This window comes from Morone saxatilis, unplaced genomic scaffold (genome assembly GCF_004916995.1).
Source record: "Morone saxatilis isolate NCDOM2014 unplaced genomic scaffold, NCSU_SB_2.0 Contig1, whole genome shotgun sequence".
Classification (NCBI taxonomy): domain Eukaryota; kingdom Metazoa; phylum Chordata; class Actinopteri; family Moronidae; genus Morone; species Morone saxatilis.
Genome location: NW_023339651.1, coordinates 15,151,758 through 15,162,594, shown reverse-complemented (window position 1 = coordinate 15,162,594; position 10,837 = coordinate 15,151,758). Strand labels below are relative to the sequence as shown.

The window sequence follows — 10,837 nt, the reverse complement described above, 5'->3', positions numbered from 1 at the left end:
CGGGTTGGTGTGCAGAAGCCTTTACACAATTGATTCATTTAGTGTGATTTAAATACTTGGGTTGATTTCTGTTAGTAGTAGCTGGAGGTGTAGTTAGTGGTACTCTGACTGGGGAAAGTAGTAAGTGCAAGAAGTGTTTGGGGGGCCTCTAGGTGACAAGTTATAGCAGGGAGACTTCTAAGAGAGTGTAACACAGGAGCTTGCTCTTAAGCCCATGGAGTACTCTGATTAATAGAAGCAGTTCAGCACACCACAAGTCATTAAAAGTGCCAGTAGACACTCTTCTCTCTCTTTCTTTCTCTCTTCTATCTCATCTCCTCTGGTTCTCTCTGTCTCTCTCTCCTGCTACACATCGTTTGTCACAGCAGTACATAGGGGACACCTAATCAGAGCCTCACCATAATGGAAGTTTAGTCTCCTTAACACCTCTTTTCTTACTTCTTAATGAACACCGAGCAGTTTGTTTGTTTTTCAGCTGTGATTATGGCCCTGTCTAAAACAGAATGTCGTGGTATCTTCTTCTCGATTCCTCTCCCCAGCATCCATGAAAGTTTCAGTTTTGCAGTTTGGTTTGAAGTTAAACCTGTGTTGTTCTCTTCCCTGTCTGTTAGGGTTTGGAGGTGATAGAGTCGACCAACCTGAAGTACTTCACCAAGGAGATGACGGCTGAGTTCTACGCTCTAAAGGGCATGTTCCTGGCTCAAATCAACAAGTATGTCCATCAGTTCTCCAACTGTCTGCTCTTTGCCACTTTGTAGCAAACTTTAGATTTGTTTTTTTTTTGTTCTTTTACAATCATAATCTATTGCTTTGTATGTCACTGCCTTCCCCTTGTTTATTATCGCATTGTCTTCAAACTGCGTAAGTGGTCCCTTAGCACTGCAAGGGTGTTTGATCCCGTCAGGACATGGCAGTCATATTTAATCGGCACTTCTGGCCTCAAGCTTACGCACCTCTGAGATTATGTTACTAGGTTACCCCCGTGACGTGGCTTAGATATTAATGTACGTCTGTGTCATCAGTTCATCAGTTTGTGACACTGTCAGCAATGTGTTTTTGGCTGCAGGGGGGTTGCCTGTGGAGCGTACAACTACTCTCTATGGTTTGCTGGATACCCACAGCCACAGTCTTTAACACCTCTTCCCCTTCAGCACCCCTCCTTTCACCCGTCATCTTTGACGTGACATGGCATCCTGTGGGGTGAAAGACAAATTGAGGAAGGTTTATTAAACGTATATGCAGCTCAATAATTAACTCGAGGCAATTTGCAGGAATCTCTGGGATCAGCAGAACTTGCCTCCACCTCAGCAGGGTTTATTGCAATCATTAAGTTTCCCCTACACCGGGGGAGAATTAACAGCAGAGTGGGGGTTAGGGGTTGAGAGAGACTTTGTGTATGTGTGCGTGCATGTGCAACCACATGTGTTGAGGATTTTGGGATCATTCAATTAAACGGGTGTCAGATATTTGACAGTCTGTTGGGTGCCTGTGCTCCTGTTGAGCCGGGTAGTAGAAACTGTTAATGTACTTCAACACCGGCAAAGTGACTGAGGCAACCCCATTAAGTATTACTGGAGGGTCTCCAGCTCTGACTCCCATAGCAATCAAGCTCCCATTTCTTAATCACATGCCAAAATGCCTTTTATAATAACACATTTTAATTGATTGGCTTGGGAGACATTTCGCTGCAAGTAAGTAGGAGTAGTTTTGGAAGCACTCCTAAAATGGAGGTCCATTTACCAACTGTAGCACAGTAAGGCTTTTTCATTGACAGGCCTGTCTCCTTGTTTTGACTGCAGGGTGGTGCTTCTCGGGTGCCTCTTGCATCTTATTTATTAATCAAAGGCTGAAAGGTGTGTAAAAATTATTCCAACTGCGTGCCAACGAGTGGTTAGAAGGCTCTTGGCGTGGTGAAAACAGCTGATGATTCAGAATATATTTCCCTGTCAGCATAAATGGTGCAGTCAAAATGTGGGGGGCCCTGCCAGATTTCACCTGTCTTATTTCTTTGCCTGCTATTTAAGAAAGTGTGACTACTAGATTGCAGTACCAGGATAAAAAATTCCAAGGATTCTCAAGTTTATCAGCCTGCAGATTTAGCTAAGCTGTAGTGATGCTCTTCACGGTCAATGTATTTGTGTACAGATAAATATAGCCATTACACGGAGGTTTTTACCTTGCTGGGGCTCTGTCATTTCTGATAAAATAGGACGATGTTAAGCTTATATATCACCCAGTATTAAGATTGATCTGCACAGTATGATAGCGTTAGGTCCAATATAGCAAAAATCCTGAACCCTCAGTGACATTAATTTATGCTGGGTTAAATGCTTACTCTGTAATGCTGAGGGGAAAGGCCTTGAAGATTACAGCAAATGAAATATGGTGCTTATTGATGTGTAGTACATAATTCAGAATGTGATCATCATAATCTGTTTCACACTCCATCTTTCTCCTTTTCAACCCTCCTCTCCGCACAAGTAATTGCATCCATCTCTTTCAGCTCTACGTTACCGTCAGTGTGTCCCTCACTCTCTAACTCCATGTTCCCTCCCTTCTTTTTCCAGGTCAGAAGAGGCCAATAAGGCCTTTTCAGCAGCAGTACAGATGCACGATGTTCTGGTGAAGGCCTGGGCCATGTGGGGCGACTACCTGGAGAACATCTTCGTCAAAGACCGCCAGCTCCACTTGGGAGTCTCTGCTATTACCTGCTACCTCCACGCCTGCCGCCACCAAAACGAGAGCAAGTCCCGCAAATACCTAGCAAAGGTGATCACATAAATGAGAAGAAGGCCTTTAGTTTGATCATGTTCAAGTGTTTTAGGCAAAATGTGAAGATTCCTTGTGAAATGCTGATACGGGCAACATAGTCATTGTTGTTTGTTTATCTCTTGTCCTCAGTTGTTAAGGATCTAGAAGTGAGCCTGTTTGTTTTGTTTTGTTTTTCTGTTGACTGCTCTGAAAGAAGCATGTCAGCAACCACTCCTGCACAGAACACCCGCTTCTCTAAAAGCAGTACCGTCAGTCAGGCCTTTTTTTCAGACAAGGTCACTTTTAAGTCCCGAGTTTCTTCACCCCATCCAGCCCCTATATTATATTGGTGCCGATGAGAAGAAAGGCATTCTTTTCTTCCCCCTCAGACTCTGCCACAGTTACAAGCAGAGGAGTAGTAATTTAATCGATTATAGTCCAGCGGTAGACTGTGTGGATGGGTTCCCACGGTAGATTGTTGGTGGAGTGAAGGCCATCCTCTGGCACGGGGGGGTTAACAGACTAATGGCCTCCCCTGATACTCCAATCTCATGACCCTCTACATGGACCGACCTTTCTGTAACAGTCAGACCAATGCTACCAGTTGAGTAAGCCCTGTGTGGAAGGTAAAGAGATGGACTCCTTGCTAACAAGCATCCCACCTTCTTACACAGACACACACCAACTCATTCAATACAGCCCCTCCAGCCCCTCTAGAGGTTAGCACCGAAGGACCTCTATATGCTCTTGTAATGAATAAAGGGCTGAGGAATTGTGAACTTCACTAAACTGCCTGCTGGGTTTCTGTGTTCAAAGAGCCACACAAGAGTCAGATTAGAAGGACTCATCCTCAGTGTCAGCTTTTATAAATAATAAATACGGTCGTGCCACATCCAGTGTTAGCACCGGGCATTACTATCATTATCTGTTCTAATAATGGCTGCTACCAGCTACACGTCTAATTAGATGTTTTTTCTGGTGACCCCCCTATGGTATTGTGCTGCCAAGCTGGGTTGGCAGTGCTTAGTCCTGATGGGTGAAGTGAGATGACCAGTCATTATCAGTAATTATACACAATCTGTGTACCCGGGTTGGCTCGTTGAAGAGAGCCTGGGGGGGTTGAGTGGGGTTAATGTCTTCATCATAATGTAGATGCACGCACAAGCACACCAGGGGAGGAGAGATCACCTCCACATTGGCTCAGCTTTGATCATAGTAAGGACTGCCAAGCCCCCTCCTGCTGTGAACGGGGCCAGGGAAGCAGCAATAGTCTGATTAATGACAGAGACCTTACCTCTTGCTACTTGGTGTCTTACAGTAGCTCCTTTTATTGTGAATGGAGTGGTTTAATGTAACTGCCTTGGCAGGAATAACCAGAGTGTTGCATTTAATTTGTTGTTTGTTTCTTGCTTCTTTTCCTACCTGTCTCTCTTGTCTTCACCCCACCCCCTTCTCACATTTTTTTCTGTTCTGTTTTTCATCTGTAGGTGTTGTGGCTGCTCAGCTTTGATGACAAGAACACCCTGGCAGACGCTGTGGACAAGTACTGCATTGGAGTCCCGCCCATACAGTGGTTGGCATGGATACCACAGCTCCTGACCTGCCTGGTTGGTTCAGAAGGCAAACCTCTGCTCAACCTAATCAGCCAGGTGAGGCTTCTACAAAACTCCCTATCCCAATGCCAGATGTAGATGCTCATTGTGCTTTAGCCAAAATCCCTTTGGACTCATATTTTAGTTTAGTTTTAAAATCATCTCTTCCCTCCCCTTGTTGTGTTTTCATTTTGTCTTCTCCAGTTTCATGTCTGGATGTCTGCTCCACCCATCAATCATTCATATTTTTTTCTCTTGGCTTCCTTCATCCGTTTGGGGCAGCACATCTGGCTGGTGTGTTAGCATTAGTACTCATGCAAGTCTTTCTAATCAAGATAAATTAACTGCATTCACGCCAAAGTGGCCTCTCTCCTGCTTTCTATTTACCAAATTAAGCATTCAAATTCTTTCACTGTCCCTTTTACAGCAATTTACTGGCTTTCACCAGTCCCTGGTGAATTGGTTTTTAAATTATTTGTTCAAGAAATGATTATAAAGTTAATATTGTACGCATCCGCACTGCGGGAACAGAGCTAGTAATTAAAACGAGGACTAATTTGCTTTGCTTAATGGAGTATTATTTCCGCACAATTTGAAGAGGGTGATCTTCAAAGAGTAGTCTGCTATAACAAACAGCCATCCTCTCAGCAGAGCAGGAATATTGTATATAGGATATGAGAGAGTGTGTGGAAGAGGATAAAAAGAAGAGATGTAAGAGACAGGGTTTTAAAATATAAGTGGGTAGTGTAAGACATAGATGTAGTATCATGGAAAGACAAATTGTGTGATGAAGCATGATTACTTGGGAATTAATTGGGAATCCTCTCTACTTTTTAGCATGAAAAAGAGGAAACATCACACTGATGGTTGGTTGTTAAGCTCATTAGCAAGCTGGCTTAATGCAGGTTAGCTGTTAAATAAATGAACAGCGGAAACGTACTGAATCGTTTGCATATATGTTTCTATCTTGGATTTTTATATAATGCGTCAAGGTTAGGTGTCTTGTGTATCTAGAGGACACCTGAACAGGACACACAGTTGTTACTGTGATTAAAGTTGTGAACTCTTGGTTACAGTTGAGTCACTTAAACCAGTACCTGCCTTTTGCATGTATATGAATGGATGTCAGTGGTCTGCCTCGTCACCCTGTAATGACTGAAGGGTAAAAGGTTGACACCCCTTTCTTCATCCCCATTTTTATGTAAAGAGAATCCCACATTTTAATGCATGGCAGGCTTTGTCTCTGCCACTCGCCTGAATTATTTAGAGTTTCTCTGCGGCGGCGGGATGTTTAAAAAACGTATGTTGAAATATTGATGAAGGTGAGGAGAAGAGCGCCTGGGGGAAGGCGGGAAGATGAATCAGAAGTTAACAGAGTCTCAACACCTCTCCCCACACGTGCTCTCCCACCCTCCCTCGCTGCCTCCTCCTTGTCTACCATTCGCCCTCTTCCCCTCGGCCCACCTCAGCTTTGCCAAAATATGACATTTCTTATCTTCCCATTAGCGGGCTGATCTTTGGTTCCTCCTCTTCCTCTCTGCCTTCCTTCCTCTTTCATCTTTAATACTGCTGTTAGATGCCACTTAGAACTCCTTCTTTCCGTTACCCCATGACTCTTCTTCTATGTTTTTTAGCACTGTGAAAAGGAGAATCATGAAAAACACATTCACTGTATTTCCAATACATAAAATTGAGAAATATGAGAGATGCCAGTGTGTAAACATTTGCAGAATATTGTATATGTATACGGTGTGAAAATGTGTCCACATTCAACTTATTAAATCTACAGTTTCCATATATGTATTCACTTCACTTAGATATTGGGAGTATAACACATTTCTGCAAGCTAGCAGGAGGAGCAGGTGACAATAACTTATCTTTTTTTCCAGGACTGAGGCTGTGGCTTTTTGTACTGGAAGCATTATACAGATGGCTGTACTTAAACCATAAAAGGGAGATAAAGGCTTTTGGTGGTAGCTAAAGGTGCTCCATAGCTAAATTACATCACCACTGAAAAAGTGGAAAGTGTTTTCCTAGATGTAGTTCAATGCAATAATAGTTTTCGTTCTTCTCTTTTGTATCATCTCCCGGCTGTACGGGCTTAGACCTACAACAGCAGCAGCCTCTTTTACCAGTTTGTTAATCCGATCTGTTTCCCCTGCCTTGGTGCCTTTACAGCATATCATAGACTCACCATGTAGAGTTGTGGCTTACATGGATTGAGGGAGTTTCTTGAAGAATTTGAACTTGCCGAGATCTGGAACGGCTCATTGGGTATTCTGGTCCAAGCAGAACTGCAGTATGTTCCGGTTTGCTTTGGGCCAACCCATTGTTACCCTTGGCAGCTTTTAAATTTGAGCTAGTTCTTGTGTAATCTTGATTCTCCTGGAATACCTGGGCTAGATGTCAGAGGAATGTGGATATAATAGTATAAATTAAAGCTTAGAGGGTCCAAAATCCATTTAGCTTTAGGCTAAATTGTGAAAAATGCGTCTTCTCTTTCATCCTCCATCTCTCTCCTGTATACCCCTCCTCCACCACCTCGACCCACTTTTAGTCATGTTTAGCTCATTTTTTTTGTTGAGATGTGGAGGTATCCCTTTCACCCTGCAGGCATATAGAGGGTCTAGAAGGGATCAAGTAGCTTGTAATTGCAGCCTATGAAATTGTGCTCTGAGACCTGAGAGAAGCTTCCACCAATATGCAGTGGGCCTAAAACCAGGAAACCAGAAAGTTGAATTATAATCCCTAATTACCTAATATATGTTATTCTCAGATTATATGAAAAAAGAACATTCTTTCAGACTGCTACCATGTTCCAAAAAAGAAACCACCGTGGGCAGAGCTTGTTTTACCTCTGCTTATAGGTTAAAAAAAAATGGCAGTTCTGTATTCGCGCCTGTGTAGAATTTTAGGCAGCTTTGTCACAGTTTATGTTCTACTTTTAGGCTCTCGCCTTTGTACAGTCACAGTGATAGCAAGTTGTGTCACAGCGGTCACCCTTTTATATGTTGATGTCATTTGGTGACAAGTGTGAATTGTTAATTGTACAACATAAAGAATCTGTTGAGAATTTGTTCAAAGCTATTACTGCATGTTCAAGACTTTATATAAGGTCCTATAAAGTGTATTTATAGACGAACGCATTCCATATTGCCGTCTGAGCTTGCGCAACTACACGAATGGATGATGAATGTAAGAAATTTACAGTGAAAGAAAAAAGAAACAAATATTTACATGGCTTGCTTGAAAGGTAGCTAGCCTCTTTTTTTTGTTTGTCCGTGTGGATTTTAAGTTAATTCCTTGTTTTAGTAACAGAAATTTTCAGTGAATACGTAATCTTGATTTCAAAAAATTGTCTAGCTTGGATGCTGAACTACAGGACTATGTAACCAACTAATCCTACCTACTGACTGCACTGTGACCTGAGACAGATCTATAGATTATACACCAAAGGTAAACACTGAATTCACCTGCTGTATTTAAAGCAGTTTTACTCCTCCAAGTTTGAGGTGAATTTGATATGTGTTTTAAAACTTGAAGTCTCTTATGTCCTGACTTCATCCATTAAGCCTTTTAGTGTTGTGGGTGACTTTTCTTGAAAGTCTTGAGGGCAATTTCATCATCAGTCACATTCAGTTTTGTAATTCAGCCATGACATGTTTTTAACTTCCCTAACTCCCCTGCCTCAACGCTTCAAACACTCCCTCTGTTACAGTAGTGGTCTCTGGCTGTATCAGTATGATCTCTCTCCTTCTCTCTCTAACACACAAACAGTATCTCTCTATCCCACTCTCCCTCCATCTCTTCTTTCTCCACCTCTGTCTGCCTCTTTCTTTCTCACCCTCACTCTCTCTCCTTTGCAGTCCTGAGGGGGAGTCTTTGAAATGTAATCTGTGACCCTCTTTTATCTGCTAGGTGGGACGAGTGTACCCCCAGGCTGTCTACTTCCCTATCCGCACCCTTTACCTGACACTCAAGATCGAGCAGAGGGAGCGCTACAAAAGTGGTAAGTAAACATGGCTGTCTGTAGTTTGTTGCCCCATTACCACACTCCAAGCTCTTTTATACTTTCACCATGCTGATTTATTAAATGTAAAGGTACATATGGGTTATGTTTATAGCATATGGAATGTGCTCTGTAACATATAACCAGTGTTACTCTGGACTGCACATCTGCTCTTCAATGGTTTGTATTTCAAGAAATAGTAGAATTTGCCTCTGCTTGTTTTTGTTTTTGCTTTTCTGATCCTAATTTCCCTTATTTCCCCTCTTTCCTCCCTGCCTCCTCTTTTCCTTCTGTCACATCCCCCTTTCCACCACTCGCCACTCTTCTTCCCCAGATGCATCTGGACAACAGCAGCCCAGTTCAGTGGGGGCCCAGCCTCACTCAGGGGCTTCGGACCCAGGGCCTATCCGGGCCACGGCACCAATGTGGCGCTGTAGCCGCATCATGCACATGCAGCGGGAGTTACACCCCACCCTGCTCTCCTCCCTCGAGGGCATCGTGGACCAGATGGTGTGGTTCAGGGAGAACTGGCATGAAGAGGTGAGAAGAACAAAAGTGTTGGTTTCGTGTGTGTCTGGCTTTGTTGCTACGCGTGTGTTTTTACTGGATCAGGTGGTGAGAAAACAATACAGGTGGCTGTGTTTTCATGCATCTCTGCATATGTGTGAACGCAAGTTGGAGTACAGATTTTGAGTATGTGTGTGTCACGCCACCTGGTTGACCAGATGACCACAGTTTGCACATCCCGTCTCTCTGGTGGGCCGACACATCTGTTTAGTCTAAGGTGTTATTCTGACTTGTCTGTGAATATGTCATCACTGTTTCTCATTCCCTGACTGAACTAATTTTGTTGACATAAACCTATTAATGGTAGATTATATTCAAGACAGAATTGACAGTAGACTCGTGTAAATTTCAGCTGGTAGACCCCCCCCACCACCACCACCAAATTCATTATTATATAATCCTTTTTGTTGAAGCACATGTCGACTTAAATCATCCATTCAGCCAGCAGCCTTTTTTTCCCCTAGCTAATTGTGCAGATGTCAGTGCAGGGGTAGGCCTGACTTCAACTTGGTGCTGCTGCAAATTGTTTTAGCCATGCTAGGCAGCCTCTGTGTAAGGTACCCAGCCTGTGGGTGGAGGGGAAGACTGGGACAAAGACTCAGCAGGAGGCGAGAAGACTGAGACAGGTGATGGATGGGTGCAGTGAGCGTGTAGGATGGGGCAAGGGATTTAGGGCCGGAAGTTAGTTGGTGTGTGTGTGTGTCTGTGTGATTATCTGTGATGCTTTGGGGCACTCGGCAGCAGCTGCAGACTCTATGCTTCGTTCCACGGGGCAAGCAGGGGCAGAGGCATGCTTATGCCATCAGCACCTTGTCTCTCAGTCTTGCTTTGGTTATTGTATGATATCACTTGGCTGCACCTTTGTTCCTTAAGAAACATATATATGTGTCTCTCTGTCCTTACTTATGTCCATTTGTCAGAGGTCAGACTCAACTGATGCAAAAATGATTTGCAGGAAAATATTGGAGCATCTTTATTAAGCTTTCTCCATCCTCCTCCTCTCTCTGCAGGTCTTGAGGCAGCTCCAACAAGGCCTGGCTAAATGCTACTCGGTGGCCTTTGAGAAGAGTGGTGCAGTGTCTGACGCCAAGATCACACCGCACACGCTGAACTTTGTCAAGAAGCTGGTTAGCACCTTTGGTGTTGGCTTGGAGAACGTCTCCAATGTTTCCACTATGTTCTTCAGCGCTGCCTCTGAGTCGCTAGCCCGTCGGGCCCAAGCCACAGCCCAGGACCCTGTTTTCCAGAAGATGAAGGGACAGTTCACAACAGGTTGGTTGGCTTTTCAAATATACTCACGACTGGCCGTATTGACTTAGAAAGATACAGAACAGACAGAAAGAAAACCAAGCGTTGAAGAGCCCTTTCATTTTGAGGTTGTTCCTGTGTTTACTTTTTGAACAGTTGTTTGTTTATTTTAGTTTCATGGTGGTCAGCCGTGTTAACTTTTGGCATTGCTGGGTTACCTCTTCATCAACACATGGAAATTTTAAGAGACAAAGACATGTGAGGCATATGTTTTCAGGCAACCAACAAAAAACTTTTTTTGACAAGGTGCAACAATTGGACAGGTAGCGAAACCAGCAACACCTCCTAGCTCTTCTCCCTAAAGCCCGGCCTCAGACATCAGCCCCCTTTCAGCAAGCAATAGTAGCATTTGTGTTACTGTATGTCTACACTAGTTTAAATGATGAGACTGGTGCCCAACTGGCCTCTGTAGCAATATATTGAACCAGTTACGTTACATCCACATAGACACTTGTGCTGCTCATATCAGCGCTGTCAGGACAGACTGCACCGTCGCTTAGAGCAGCTGGGGCATTGGTTTCTGCAATGTAATTACGGTTCCCAATAAGATGATGGGATTTCATGGGAGGGGTTGGTGCTGGTGACTGGTTAGAAGTGTGTGTGTGTGTGT

The 10,837-nt window shown here is 43.7% G+C and overlaps 1 protein-coding gene across 1 annotated transcript in view; it reads left to right on the top strand.

The window, feature by feature from the left end:
* Positions 1 to 10,837, top strand: part of trrap (transformation/transcription domain-associated protein) — a 78,219-nt gene that overhangs the window by 54,915 nt on the left and 12,467 nt on the right. Inside the window, 6 exon segments of the mRNA XM_035669969.1 lie at positions 612 to 712; positions 2,568 to 2,769; positions 4,239 to 4,400; positions 8,262 to 8,352; positions 8,687 to 8,892; positions 9,930 to 10,191. Coding sequence (XP_035525862.1) covers positions 612 to 712; positions 2,568 to 2,769; positions 4,239 to 4,400; positions 8,262 to 8,352; positions 8,687 to 8,892; positions 9,930 to 10,191 — 1,024 coding nt within the window.